This window comes from Oncorhynchus tshawytscha, linkage group LG04 (assembly GCF_018296145.1).
Source record: "Oncorhynchus tshawytscha isolate Ot180627B linkage group LG04, Otsh_v2.0, whole genome shotgun sequence".
NCBI lineage: Eukaryota > Metazoa > Chordata > Actinopteri > Salmoniformes > Salmonidae > Oncorhynchus > Oncorhynchus tshawytscha.
Genome location: NC_056432.1, coordinates 4,402,245 through 4,419,645, shown reverse-complemented (window position 1 = coordinate 4,419,645; position 17,401 = coordinate 4,402,245). Strand labels below are relative to the sequence as shown.

The window sequence follows — 17,401 nt, the reverse complement described above, 5'->3', positions numbered from 1 at the left end:
CTGGTTGCTATAGTTACTGCGTTTGTTTGTTTACGTCCAAGGTTACACACAAGCTCCATCTATCTCAAGGTTGAGGTTAATTGCCAATACCTACAATAGGTATATCTAGAACCTAAAACAAGTTCATAGAGGGGGGGGGAAACAATGTTTTCAGCAGTAATGAACAATATAACTTAGAAACATGCTTCATGTTTTTATCATTTAAAAAAATTAAGAAGTTCTATATTAAGTTTAGTGAACACCATTATCTCAGATAGACAGATCATACTAAACGGCCAAAGCCTAAGTCAAGTGTATTTAGTATCTTGAAAACATGTTGGAGCAGCTGACATACAAAAACACATTTTTTTTTTGTCCTCTGGGTCGTATTTCACACCGTAGCACTAAGGGCAACAGAAAGTTAAAAACAGGCTTTTCTTGTTGGACAAATTCAGGCCAGGTCCCTGTTTTCAGTCCGTTTTCCCCTCCATTTGGTGTCTAGTGAATACAACAACCCCGCTGTTGCTTTAAAACCACTTCCAACACCAAGACACTAACCCAGGATAAGCTGATAGCCTTGTATTGTAAAAGCTTTACCGCCTTTCTTCCTTCAATCAGTGCAATGTTCTCCGTACATCCGTAGAGAAACCGTCAAGTCAGTCACCCACTGTCCCCTATCTGTGTGCTTAGTTAGGATCCATTTTTGTTTAGGAAGACATTCTGTTCAGAGCAACGCAGCCTTTAGTCTTTAGCTCGCTAGCTTGATAGCATAACGGTCGGTTGATGCTGTTGCAAGCTAGCTTGGTAGCACAACAGTCGGTTGCGGCTGCTGCTGGTAGTTTGCTTGGTAGCATAACGGTCGGGTGATGCTGCTGCAAGCTAGTTTGGTAGCATAACGGTCGGTTGATGCTGCTGCTAGCTAGCTTGGTAGCATAACGGTCGGTTGATGCTGCTGCTAGCTAGCTTGGTAGCATAACGGTCGGTTGATGCTGCTGCTAGCTAGCTTGGTAGCATAACAGTCGGTTGATGCTGCTGCTAGCTTGGTAGCATAACGGTCGGTTGACGCTGCTGCTAGCTAGCTTGGTAGCATAACGGTCGGTTGATGCTGCTGCTAGCTTGGTAGCATAACGGTCGGTTGACGCTGCTGCTAGCTAGCTTGGTAGCATAACGGTCGGTTGACGCTGCTGTTAGCTTGGTAGCATAACGGTCGGTTGATGCAGTTTGTTTGTGTAGTTAGGTACTCATGCAGGTCCCAGTGGTAGCTATGACAGTCTGAACGTGTTGTTGTGGCTGCTGTTATTGGTAACTCCTTGATGCTGGGAGCAACATCTTAGTTCACAGTAATGACTGGTTAGAAACAAGAAAATAAAAAAAACAGACGCTGGGCAGATGAGGGATGAGTGTCTGGAAGAAGGTGCAGGCCACACACAAGCAGCCAAAGACACTCTCTCAGACACACACACACACAGCCAAACTCTTCCTCTCTCTCACACACACACAGCCAAACTCTTCCTCTCTCTCTCTCACACACACACACACACACACACAGCCAAACTCTTCCTCTCGCTCTCTCACACACACACACACACACACACAGCCAAACTCTTCCTCTCTCTCACACACACACAGCCAAACTCTTCCTCTCTCTCTCTCACACACACACACACTCTCCCCCTCTTGCGTGTGTGTTCTACATCGCCTCCGTGGCAGCAGGGGGCAGTATTCCCCTGTCTCTCAGGCGGTCTCTCATGGCGTTGAAGATACTGAGCTGCTGCTCTGGCTGCAGGACCAACAGCTGCTGTAACACCTTGCTGGGGTTGGGACCCCTGGAACACAGACATAAGATTAACATAACATTAACATAACATTAACATATTGTAATATAAACAGCTGCTAGGGTTGGGACCTCTGGAGCACAGACATAACATTACATATTATAATATAAACAGCTGCTGGGGTTGGGACGTCTGGAACACAGACATAACATTAACATAACATTACATATTATAATATAAACACCTTGACATAACATATTATAATATAAACAACTGCTAGGGTTGGGACCTCTGGAGCACAGACATAATATTAACATAACATTAACATATGGCGCCGACAGAGATGGCCGCCTCGCTTCGCGTTCCTAGGAAACTATGCAGTTTTTTGTTTTTTTACGTGTTATTTCTTACATTAGTACCCCAGGTCATCTTAGGTTTCATTACATACAGCCGAGAAGAACTACTGAATATAAGATCAGCGTCAACTCACCATCAGTACGACCAAGAATATGTTTTTCGCGATGCGGATCCTGTGTTCTGCCTTACAACCAGTGTAACGGAGTGGATCACATGCAGCGACCCAAAAACGACTCAGAAAAAGAGGGAAACGAAGCGGTCTTCTGGTCAGACTCCGGAGACGGGCACATCGTGCACCACTCCCTAGCATTCTTCTTGCCAATGTCCAGTCTCTTGACAACAAGGTTGATGAAATCCGAGCAAGGGTAGCATTCCAGAGGGACATCAGAGACTGTAACGTTCTCTGCTTCACGGAAACATGGCTAACTGGAGAGACGCAATCCGAAGCGGTGCAGCCAGCGGGTTTCTCCACGCATCGCGCCGACAGAAACAAACATCTTTCTGGTAAGAAGACGGGCGGGGGCGTATGCCTTATGGCCAACGTGACATGGTGTGATGAAAGAAACATACAGGAACTCAAATCCTTCTGTTCACCTGATTTAGAATTCCTCACAATCAAATGTAGACCGCATTATCTACCAAGAGAATTCTCTTCGATTATAATCACAGCCGTATATATCCCCCAAGCAGACACATCGATGGCTCTGAACGAACTTTATTTAACTCTCTGCAAACTGGAAACGATTTATCCGGAGGCTGCATTCATTGTAGCTGGGGATTTTAACAAGGCTAATCTGAAAACAAGACTCCCTAAATTTTATCAGCATATCGATTGCGCAACCAGGGGTGGAAAGACCCTGGATCATTGTTACTCTAACTTCCGCGACGCATATAAGGCCCTGCCCCGCCCCTTTCGGAAAAGCTGACCACGACTCCATTTTGTTGATCCCTGCCTACAGACAGAAACTAAAACAAGAAGCTCCCACGCTGAGGTCTGTCCAACGCTGGTCCGACCAAGCTGACTCCACACTCCAAGACTGCTTCCATCACGTGGACTGGGAGATGTTTCGTATTGCGTCAGACAACAACATTGACGAATACGCTGATACGGTGTGCGAGTTCATTAGAACGTGCGTTGAAGATGTCGTTCCCATAGCAACGATTAAAACATTCCCTAACCAGAAACCGTGGATTGATGGCAGCATTCGTGTGAAACTGAAGGCGCGAACCACTGCTTTTAATCAGGGCAAGGTGTCTGGTAACATGACTGAATACAAATAGTGCAGCTATTCCCTCCGCAAGGCTATCAAACAAGCTAAGCGCCAGTACAGAGACAAAATAGAATCTCAATTCAACGGCTCAGACACAAGAGGCATGTGGCAGGGTCTACAGTCAATCACGGACTACAGGAAGAAACCCAGCCCAGTCACGGACCAGGATGTCTTGCTCCCAGGCAGACTAAAAACTTTTTTGCCCGCTTTGAGGACAATACAGTGCCACTGACACGGCCTGCAACGAAAACATGCGGTCTCTCCTTCACTGCAGCCGAAGTGAGTAAGACATTTAAACGTGTTAACTCTCGCAAGGCTGCAGGCCCAGACGGCATCCCCAGCCGCGCCCTCAGAGCATGCGCAGACCAGCTGGCCGGTGTGTTTACGGACATATTCAATCAATCCCTATACCAGTCTGCTGTTCCCACATGCTTCAAGAGGGCCACCATTGTTCCTGTTCCCAAGAAAGCTAAGGTAACTGAGCTAAACGACTACCGCCCCGTAGCACTCACATCCGTCATCATGAAGTGCTTTGAGAGACTAGTCAAGGACCATATCACCTCCACCCTACCTGACACCCTTGACCCACTCCAATTTGCTTACCGCCCAAATAGGTCCACAGACGATGCAATCTCAACCACACTGCACACTGCCCTAACCCATCTGGACAAGAGGAATACCTATGTGAGAATGCTGTTCATCGACTACAGCTCGGCATTCAACACCATAGTACCCTCCAAGCTCGTCATCAAGCTCGAGACCCTGGGTCTCGACCCCGCCCTGTGCAACTGGGTACTGGACTTCCTGACGGGCCGCCCCAGGTGGTGAGGGTAGGCAACAACATCTCCTCCCCGCTGATCCTCAACACTGGGGCCCCACAAGGGTGCGTTTTGAGCCCTCTCCTGTACTCCCTGTTCACCTACGACTGCGTGGCCATGCACGCCTCCAACTCAATCATCAAGTTTGCGGACGACACAACAGTGGTAGGCTTGATTACCAACAACGACGAGACGGCCTACAGGGAGGAGGTGAGTGCCCTCGGAGTGTGGTGTCAGGAAAATAACCTCACACTCAACGTCAACAAAACTAAGGAGATGATTGTGGACTTGCGGAAACAGCAGAGGGAACACCCCCCCATCCACATCGATGGAACAGTAGTGGAGAGGGTAGCAAGTTTTAAGTTCCTCGGCATACACATCACAGACAAACTGAACTGGTCCACTCACACAGACAGCATCGTGAGGAAGGCGCAGCAGCGCCTCTTCAACCTCAGGAGGCTGAAGAAATTCGGCTTGTCACCAAAAGCACTCACAAACTTCTACAGATGCACAATCGAGAGCATCCTGGCGGGCTGTATCACCGCCTGGTATGGCAACTGCACCGCCCTCAACCGTAAGGCTCTCCAGAGGGTAGTGAGGTCTGCACAACGCATCACCGGGGGCAAACTACCTGCCCTCCAGGACACCTACACCACCCGATGCTACAGGAAGGCCATAAAGATCATCAAGGACATCAACCACCCGAGCCACTGCCTGTTCACCCCGCTGTCATCCAGAAGGCGAGGTCAGTACAGGTGCATCAAAGCTGGGACCGAGAGACTGAAAAACAGCTTCTATCTCAAGGCCATCAGACTGTTAAACAGCCACCACTAACATTGAGTGGCTACTGCCAACACAATGTCAATGACACTGACTCTACTCCAGCCACTTTAATCATGGGAAATGATGTAAATATATCACTAGCCACTTTAAACAATGCTACCTTATATAATGTTACTTACCCTATATTATTCATCTCATATGCATACGTTGATACTGTACTCTATATCATCGACTGCATCCTTATGTAATACATGTATCACTAGCCACTTTAACTATGCCACTTGGTTTACATACTCATCTCATATGTATATACTGTACTCAATATCATCTACTGTATCTTGCCTATGCTGCTCTGTACCATCACTCATTCATATATCCTTATGTACATATTCTTTATCCCCTTACACTGTGTATAAGACAGTAGTTTTTTTGGAATTGTTAGTTAGATTACTTGTTTGTTATTACTGCATTGTCGGAACTAGAAGCACAAGCATTTCGCTACACTCGCATTAACATCTGCTAACCATGTGTACGTGACAAATAAAATTTGATTTGATTTTGATTTGATTTGAACATATAATATAAACAGCTGCTTATCAAACCACAGGACAGGGTCTGAGATCACGACCCCAAATCTCCTATCAAACCACAGGACAGGGTCAGAGATCACGACCCCAAATCTCCTATCAAACCACAGGACAGGGTCAGAGATCACGACCCCAAATCTCCTATCAAACCACAGGACAGGGTCAGAGATCACGACCCCAAATCTCCTATCAAACCACAGGACAGGGTCAGAGATCACGACCCCAAATCTCCTATCAAACCACAGGACAGGGTCAGAGATCACGACCCCAAATCTCCTATCAAACCACAGGACAGGGTCAGAGATCACGACCCCAAATCTCCTATCAAACCACAGGACAGGGTCAGAGATCACGACCCCAAATCTCCTATCAAACCACAGGACAGGGTCGGAGATCACGACCCCAAATCTCCTATCAAACCACAGGACAGGGTCAGAGATCACGACCCCAAATCTCCTATCAAACCACAGGACAGGGTCAGAGATCACGACCCCAAATCTCCTATCAAACCACCAGGACAACTCATCACACAGACCACACCGACCACTCATCGACCCCCACTCAATCGACACCGACCACTCATCAAACCACAGGACCACTCATCGACACCGACCACTCATCGACATCCCAACGACCACTCATCGACCACTCATCAAACCCACTCATCGACACGACCACTCAGAGACCACACCGACCACTCAACATCTCCACTCATCGAAACCCACTCAGGACAGGGACCACACCGACACCGACCACACCGACCCCCACACATCTCACCGACCACACAGACCACTCATCGACACCGACCACTCATCGACACCGACCACACATCGACACCGACCACTCATCGACACCGACCACTCATCGACACCGACCACTCATCGACACCGACCACTCATCGACACCGACCACTCATCGACACCGACCACTCATCGACACCGACCACTCATCGACACCGACCACTCATCGACACCGACCACTCATAGACACCAACCACTCATAGACACCAACCACTCAGACACCAACCACTCATCGACACGACCACTCATCGACAGCGACCAGACCACTCATCGACACCGACCACACAGACCACTCATCGACACCGACCACTCATCGACACCGACCACACACACGACACCGACCACACATCGACACCGACCACACATCGACACAGACCACACAGACCACTCATTGACACCGACCACTCATCGACACGACCACTCAGACACCGACCACACATCGACCACACAGACACCGACCACTCATCGACACCGACCACTCATCGACACCGACCACACTAACCACTCATTGACACCGACCACTCATCGACAGCGACCAGACCACTCATCGACACCAACCACTCATCGACACCGACCACTCATTGACACCGACCACACCGACCACTCATCGACACCGACCACTCATCGACACCGACCACTCATCGACACTGACCACTCATCGACACCGACCACTCATCGACACCGACCACTCATCGACACCGACCACTCATCGACACCGACCACTCATCGACACCGACCACTCATCGACACCGACCACTCACCGACACCGACCACTCACCGACACCGACCACTCACCGACACCGACCACTCACCGACACCGACCACACACCGACACCGACCACACACCGACACCGACCACTCACCGACACCGACCACACATCGACACCGACCACACCGACCACACATCGACATGACCACTCATCGACACCGACCACACAGACACCGACCACACCGACCACTCATCGACACGACCACTCATCGACACCGACCACTCATCGACACCGACCACACCGACCACTCATCGACACCGACCACTCATCGACACCGACCACTCATCGACACCGACCACTCATCGACACCGACCACTCACCGACACCGACCACTCACCGACACCGACCACTCACCGACACCGACCACTCACCGACACCGACCACTCACCGACACCGACCACTCACCGACACCGACCACTCACCGACACCGACCACTCACCGACACCGACCACTCACCGACACCGACCACTCACCGACACCGACCACACCGACCACACATCGACATGACCACTCATCGACACCGACCACACAGACACCGACCACACCGACCACTCATCGACACGACCACTCATCGACACCGACCACTCATCGACACCGACCACTCATCGACACCGACCACACCGACCACTCATCGACACCGACCACTCATCGACACCAACCACTCATCGACACCGACCACTCATCGACACCGACCACTCATTGACACCGACCACACCGACCACTCATCGACACCGACCACTCATCGACACGACGACCAGACCACTCATCAACACCAACCACTCATCGACACGACCACTCATCGACACCGACCACACCGACCACTCATCGACACCGACCACTCATCGACCACTCATCGACACCGACCACTCATCGACACGACCACTCATCGACAGCGACCAGACCACTCATCGACACCGACCACACAGACCACTCATCGACACCGACCACTCATCGACACCGACCACACATCGACACCGACCACACATCGACACAGACCACACAGACCACTCATTGACACCGACCACTCATCGACACGACCACTCAGACACCGACCACACATCGACCACACAGACACCGACCACTCATCGACACCGACCACTCATCGACACCGACCACACTAACCACTCATTGACACCGACCACTCATCGACAGCGACCACTCATCGACAGCGACCAGACCACTCATCGACACCAACCACTCATCGACACCGACCACTCATTGACACATTGACACCCGACCACACATCGACACCGACCACTCATCGACACCGACCACCACTACCGACACCGACCACACCACCACTCATCGACACCGACCACTCATCGACACCGACCACACCGACTCACGACACCGACCACTCATCGACACCGACCACTCATCGACACCGACCACCGACCACTCATCGACACCGACCACACCGACCACTCCACTCATCGACACCGACCACTCACCGACACCGACCACTCACCGACACCGACCACTCACCGACACCGACCACTCACCGACACCGACCACTCACCGACACCGACCACTCACCGACACCGACCACTCACCGACACCGACCACTCACCGACACCGACCACTCACCGACCACCACTCACCGACACCGACCACTCACCGACACCGACCACTCGACACCGACCACACCGACACCGACCACACCGACCACACATCGACACCGACCACTCATCGACACCGACCACACAGACACCGACCACACCGACCACTCATCGACACGACCACTCATCGACACCGACCACTCATCGACACCGACCACACCGACCACTCATCGACACCGACCACTCATCGACACCGACCACTCACCGACACCGACCACTCATCGACACCGACCACTCACCGACACCGACCACTCACCGACACCGACCACTCACCGACACCGACCACTCACCGACACCGACCACTCACCGACACCGACCACTCACCACACCGACCACTCACCGACACCGACCACTCACCGACACCGACCACTCATCGACACCGACCACACATCGACACCGACCACCGACCACACATCGACATGACCACTCATCGACACCGACCACACAGACACCGACCACACCGACCACTCATCGACACCGACCACTCATCGACACCGACCACACCGACCACTCATCGACACCGACCACTCATCGACACCGACCACTCATTGACCACCACCGACCACCGACCACTCATCGACACCGACCACTCATCGACACCGACCACTCATCGACACCGACCACTCATCGACACCGACCACTCATCGACCGACCACCCGACCACTCATCGACACCGACCACTCATCGACACCACCACTCATCGACACCGACCACGACACGACCACTCATCGACACCGACCACTCATCGACACCGACTCACGACCACGACCACTCATCGACACCGACCACTCATCGACACCACCACTCATCGACACCGACCACTCACTCGACACCAGACCACTCATCGACACCGACCACTCATCGACACCCACGACCACTCACGACACGACCACTCATCGACACCGACCACACCGACCACTCATCGACACCCGACCACTCATCGACCACTCATCGACACCGACCACTCATCGACACCGACCACTCATCGACACCAGACCACTCATCGACCACACAGACACTCGACACACAGACCACTCATCGACACCGACCACTCATCGACCACTCATCACACCGACCACTCATCGACACCGACCACTCATCGACACCGACCACACATCGACACCGACCACACATCGACCGACCACTCATCGACCGACCACACATCGACACCGACCACACATCGACACCGACCACACAGACCACTCATTGACACCGACCACTCATCGACACAACCACTCAGACACCGACCACACATCGACCACACAGACACCGACCACTCATCGACACCGACCACTCATCGACACCGACCACACTAACCACTCATTGACACCGACCACTCATCGACACCGACCACTCATCGACAGCGACCAGACCACTCATCGACACCGACCACTCATCGACACCGACCACACCGACCACTCATCGACACCGACCACTCATCGACACCGACCACTCATCGACACCGACCACTCATCGACACCGACCACTCACCGACACCGACCACTCACCGACACCGACCACTCACCGACACCGACCACTCACCGACACCAACCACTCACCGACACCAACCACTCAGACACCACCGACCACTCACCGACACCGACCACTCATCGACACCGACCACTCCGACCACACATCGACACCGACCACTCATCGACACCGACCACACATCGACACCGACCACACCGACCACTCATCGACACGACCACTCATCGACACCGACCACTCATCGACACCAACCACTCATCGACACCAACCACTCATCGACACCAACCACTCATCGACACCAACCACTCATCGACACCAACCACTCATCGACACCAACCACTCATCGACACCAACCACTCATCGACACCAACCACTCATCGACACCAACCACTCATCGACACCAACCACTCATCGACACCAACCACTCATCGACACCCAGACCACTCATCGACACCAACCACTCATCGACACCGACCACTCATCGACACCGACCACTCACCGACACCGACCACTCACCGACACCGACCACTCATTGACACCGACCACACCGACCACTCATCGACACCGACCACTCATCGACCACTCATCGACACCGACCACTCATCGACACCGACCACTCATCGACACCGACCACTCATCGACCACACAGACACCGACCACACAGACCACTCATTGACACCGACCACTCATCGACACCGACCACTCCACTCACACACCGACCACTCATCGACACCGACCACTCATCGACACCAACCACACTAACCACTCATTGACACCAACCACTCATCGACACCGACCACTCATCGACAGCGACCAGACCACTCATCGACACCGACCACTCATCGACACCCACCACACCGACCACTCATCGACACCGACCACTCATCGACACCGACCACTCATCGACACCGACCACTCATCGACACCGACCACTCATCGACACCGACCACTCATCGACACCGACCACACAGACCACTCATTGACACCGACCACTCATCGACACAACCACTCAGACACCGACCACACATCGACCACACAGACACCGACCACTCATCGACACCGACCACACTAACCACTCATTGACACCGACCACTCATCGACAGCGACCAGACCACTCATCGACACCGACCACTCATCGACACCGACCACACCGACCACTCACCGACACCGACCACTCACCGACACCGACCACTCACCGACACCGACCACTCACCGACACCGACCACTCACCGAACCACCACTCACCGACACCGACCACTCACCGACACCGACCACTCACCGACACCGACCACACATAACCACCACACATGACACCGACCACTCATCGACACCGACCACTCATCGACACCGACCACACACCACCGACCACACCGACCACTCATCGACACCGACCACTCATTGACACCGACCACACCGACCACTCATCACACAGACCACTCACCGACACCGACCACTCACCGACACCGACCACTCAGACACCGACCACACAGACACCGACCACTCATCGACACCGACCACTCATCGACACCGACCACACCGACCACTCATCGACACCGACCACTCATCGACACCGACCACTCATTGACACCGACCACACCGACCACTCATCGACACCGACCACTCATCGACACCGACCACTCACCGACCACTCATCGACACCGACCACTCATCGACACCGACCACTCATCGACCACACAGACACCACCACACCGACCACTCATCGACACCGACCACTCATCGACACCAACCACTCATCGACACCACCACTCATCGACACCAACCACTCATCGACACGACCACTCATCACACCAGACCACTCATCGACACCAACCACTCATCGACACCGACCACACCGACCACTCATCGACACCGACCACTCATCGACAGCGACCAGACCACTCATCGACACGACCACTCATCGACACGACCACTCATTGACACCGACCACACATCGACCACTCATCGACACCGACCACTCATCGACCACTCATCGACCACCACAGACCACTCATCGACACCGACCACTCATCGACACCGACCACTCATCGACACCAACCACTCATCGACACCGACCACTCATCGACACCGACCACTCATCGACACCGACCACACATCGACACCGACCACTCACGACCACTCATCGACACCAACCACTCATCGACACGACCACTCATCGACACCGACCACTCATCGACACCGACCACTCATCGACACCGACCACACCGACCACACATCGACACCGACCACTCATCGACCACTCAGACACCGACCACTCATCGACACGACCACTCATCGACAGCGACCAGACCACTCATCGACACCAACCACTCATCGACACCGACCACTCATCGACACCGACCACACCGACCACTCATCGACACCGACCACTCATCGACACCGACCACTCATCGACACCGACCACTCATCGACACCGACCACACATTGACACCGACCACACATTGACACCGACCACACATCGACCACACAGACACCGACCACTCATCGACACCCACCACACCACCACTCATCGACACCGACCACTCATCGACACCGACCACTCATCGACACCGACCACACCGACCACTCATCGACACCGACCACTCATCGACACCGACCACTCATCGACACCGACCACTCATCGACACCGACCACTCATCGACACCGACCACTCATTGACACCGACCACACATCGACACCGACCACACCGACCACGACACCGACACATCGACCACTCATTGACACCGACCACACATCGACCCACCACTCATCGACCACTCATCGACACCGACCACATCGACACCGACCACTCATCGACACCGACCACTCATCGACACCGACCACTCATCGACACCGACCACCCGACCACTCATCGACACCGACCACTCATCGACACCGACCACTCACCGACCACTCATCGACCACTCACCGACACCGACCACTCACCACACCTCACCGACACCAACCACACCGACCACTCACCGACACCGACCACTCATCGACACCGACCACTCATCGACACCGACCACTCATCGACACCGACCACACCACCGACCACTCATCGACACCCGACCACTCATCGACACCGACCACTCATCGACCACACGACCACTCATCGACACACCGACCACTCATCGACACCGACCACTCACCGACACCGACCACTCATCGACACCGACCACTCATCGACACCGACCACTCATCGACACCGACCACTCATCGACACCGACCACTCATCGACACCGACCACTCATCGATAAACTATGTCAATTACTCCCTATTCCCCAAGTAGTGCATTATGGGTATTTGTCTGGCTATGTTAATGTGACGTCCCTTTCCATGATGAAGCTGGCTAGGTTAATGTGACGACCCTTACCCGATGAAGCTGGCTAGGTTAAAGTGACGACCCTTACCCGATGAAGCTGGCTAGGTTAAAGTGACGACCCTTACCCGATGAAGCTGGCTAGGTTAAAGTGACGACCCTTACCCGATGAAGCTGGCTAGGTTAAAGTGACGACCCTTACCCGATGAAGCTGGCTAGGTTAAAGTGACGACCCTTACCCGATGAAGCTGGCTAGGTTAAAGTGACGACCCTTACCCGATGAAGCTGGCTAGGTTAAAGTGACGACCCTTACCCGATGAAGCTGGCTAGGTTAAAGTGACGACCCTTACCCGATGAAGCTGGCTAGGTTAAAGTGACGACCCTTACCCGATGAAGCTGGCTAGGTTAAAGTGACGACCCTTACCTGATGAAGCTGGCTACTTTAAAGTGACGAAGCTTACCCGATGAAGCTGGCTAGGTTAAAGTGACGACCCTTACCCGATGAAGCTGGCTAGGTTAAAGTGACGACCCTTACCCGATGAAGCTGGCTAGGTTAAAGTGATGACCCTTACCTGATGAAGCTGGCTATGTAAACGTGAGTGAAGGTAGCCATCAGATACTGACAGTCGAAGCGATCCATGATGCCCCCGTGACCAGGGATGGTGTCTGCAAAGTCCTGACAGGAGAGAGAGAGAGAGAAGTTACAACAGAGAAGGTCCTGACAGGAGAGAGAGAGAGAGAGAGAAGTTACTACAGAGAAGGTCCTGACAGGAGAGAGAGAGAGAGTTACTACAGAGAAAGGTCCTGACAGGAGAGAGAGAGAAGTTACTACAGAGAAGGTCCTGACAGGAGAGAGAGAGAAGTTACTACAGAGAAGGTCCTGACAGGAGAGAGAGAGAGAGTTACTACAGAGAAGGTCCTGACAGGAGAGAGAGAGAGAGAGAGAAGTTACTACAGAGAAGGTCCTGACAGGAGAGAGAGAGAGAGAGTTACTACAGAGAAGGTCCTGACAGGAGAGAGAGAGAGAGAGAGAGAGAAGTTACTACAGAGAAGGTCCTGACAGGAGAGAGAGAGAAGTTACTACAGAGAAGGTCCTGACAGGAGAAGAGAGAAGTTACTGAGAAGGTCCTGACAGGAGAGAGAGAGAGAGTTACTACAGAGAAGGTCCTGACAGGAGAGAGAGAGAGAGTTACTACAGAGAAGGTCCTGACAGGAGAGAGAGAGAGAGAGAGAAGTTACTACAGAGAAGGTCCTGACAGGAGAGAGAGAGAGAGAGTTACTACAGAGAAGGTCCTGACAGGAGAGAGAGAGAGAAGTTACTACAGAGAAGGTCCTGACAGGAGAGAGAGAGAGAGAGAGTTACTACAGAGAAGGTCCTGACAGGAGAGAGAGAGAGAGAGAGTTACTACAGAGAAGGTCCTGACAGGAGAGAGAGAGAGAAGTTACTACAGAGAAGGTCCTGACAGGAGAGAGAGAGAGAGTTACTACAGAGAAGGTCCTGACAGGAGAGAGAGAGAGAGAAGTTACTACAGAGAAGGTCCTGACAGGAGAGAGAGAGAGAGAAGTTACTACAGAGAAGGTCCTGACAGGAGAGAGAGAGAGAGAGAAGTTACTACAGAGAAGGTCCTGACAGGAGAGAGAGAGAGAAGAAGTTACTACAGAGAAGGTCCTGACAGGAGAGAGAGAGAGAAGTTACTACAGAGAAGGTCCTGACAGGAGAGAGAGAGAGAGAAGTTACTACAGAGAAGGTCCTGACAGGAGAGAGAGAGAGAGTTACTACAGAGAAGGTCCTGACAGGAGAGAGAGAGAGAAGTTACTACAGAGAAGGTCCTGACAGGAGAGAGAGAGAGAGAGAAGTTACTACAGAGAAGGTCCTGACAGGAGAGAGAGAGAGAGAGTTACTACAGAGAAGGTCCTGACAGGAGAGAGAGAGAGAGAGAGAGAGTTACTACAGAGAAGGTCCTGACAGGAGAGAGAGAGAGAGAGTTACTACAGAGAAGGTCCTGACAGGAGAGAGAGAGAGAAGTTACTACAGAGAAGGTCCTGACAGGAGAGAGAGAGAGAGAGTTAGAGAAGGTCCTGACAGGAGAGAGAGAGAGAGAGAGAAGTTACTACAGAGAAGGTCCTGACAGGAGAGAGAGAGAGAGAGAGAAGTTACTACAGAGAAGGTCCTGACAGGAGAGAGAGAGAGAGAGAGAGTTACTACAGAGAAGGTCCTGACAGGAGAGAGAGAGAGAGAAGTTACTACAGAGAAGGTCCTGACAGGAGAGAGAGAGAGAGTTACTACAGAGAAGGTCCTGACAGGAGGAGAGAGAGAGAAGTTACTACAGAGAAGGTCCTGACAGGAGAGAGAGAGAGAGAGAGAGTTACTACAGAGAAGGTCCTGACAGGAGAGAGAGAGAGAGAGAAGTTACTACAGAGAAGGTCCTGACAGGAGAGAGGTCCTGACAGAGAAGGTCCTGACAGAGAGAGAGAGAGAGAGAGAGTTACTACAGAGAAGGTCCTGACAGGAGAGAGAGAGAGAGAGAGAGTTACTACAGAGAAGGTCCTGACAGGAGAGAGAGAGAGAGAGAGAAGTTACTACAGAGAAGGTCCTGACAGGAGAGAGAGAGAGAGAGAGTTACTACAGAGAAGGTCCTGACAGGAGAGAGACTACAGAGAAGGTCCTGACAGGAGAGAGAGAGAGAGAGAGAGAGAGAGAAGTTACTACAGAGAAGGTCCTGACAGGAGAGAGAGAGAGAGAGAGAGAAGGTCCTGACAGGAGAGAGAGAGAGAGAGAGAGAGAAGTTACTACAGAGAAGGTCCTGACAGGAGAGAGAGAGAGAGAGAGAGAGAGAGAAGTTACTACAGAGAAGGTCCTGACAGGAGAGAGAGAGAGAGAGAGAGAGAGTTACTACAGAGAAGGTCCTGACAGGAGAGAGAGAGAGAGAGAGAGAGAGTTACTACAGAGAAGGTCCTGACAGGAGAGAGAGAGAGAGAGAGAAGTTACTACAGAGAAGGTCCTGACAGGAGAGAGAGAGAGAGAGAGAGAGAGAGAAGTTACTACAGAGAAGGTCCTGACAGGAGAGAGAGAGAGAGAGAGAGAGAGTTACTACAGAGAAGGTCCTGACAGGAGAGAGAGAGAGAGAGAGAAGTTACTACAGAGAAGGTCCTGACAGGAGAGAGAGAGAGAGAGAGAGAGAAGTTACTACAGAGAAGGTCCTGACAGGAGAGAGAGAGAGAGAAGTTACTACAGAGAAGGTCCTGACAGGAGAGAGAGAGAGAGAAGTTACTACAGAGAAGGTCCTGACAGGAGAGAGAGAAGTTACTACAGAGAAGGTCCTGACAGGAGAGAGAGAAGTTACTACAGAGAAGGTCCTGACAGGAGAGAGAGAGAAGTTACTACAGAGAAGGTCCTGACAGGAGAGAGAGAGAGAAGTTACTACAGAGAAGGCCCTGACAGGAGAAAGAAGTTACTACAGAGAAGGTCCTGACAGGAGAGAAAGAAGTTACTACTAGGCTTGAGCAGTATAACATATTTGGAAATACCCACGAGATGGTTTTTTCAATACCGCTGAATACTATTTCTTTGAAGTTTTTCAATACATTTGAATATGAAGTGAATTCCCGCAGTCAACTTGTACAACTACATGAGGAGATTAAAGTAGGTTGCATCCTTCATGTCGCCTGTTACAATAACTTTACATTATGAAGCTTCACCGTAGGTTCCCAGAACAGCAGCCAGTCGCGTGTTCATCGTAACGAGCATAACAGGAGAAAGCGGGAGTCCCAAAGCCTCGGGTGGCGCAATCAGGTGATTAAGTTACACTTGTATGTTATTCACTACTAAATGTTT

The 17,401-nt window shown here is 52.3% G+C and overlaps 1 protein-coding gene across 1 annotated transcript in view; it reads right to left on the bottom strand.

Annotated features, from left to right (window-relative positions):
• Nucleotides 1-282: 282 nt before the first annotated feature.
• The window catches only part of LOC112249418 (phosphatidate cytidylyltransferase 1-like), a 61,328-nt gene continuing 44,209 nt past the window's right edge, over nt 283-17,401 (bottom strand). The window contains exons 12-13 of the mRNA XM_042320236.1: nt 14,139-14,242; nt 283-1,805 (exon numbers count right to left, since the gene is read on the bottom strand). Coding sequence (XP_042176170.1) covers nt 1,670-1,805; nt 14,139-14,242 — 240 coding nt within the window. The 3' untranslated portion in view covers nt 283-1,669. The remainder of the gene's footprint in view (nt 1,806-14,138; nt 14,243-17,401) is intronic.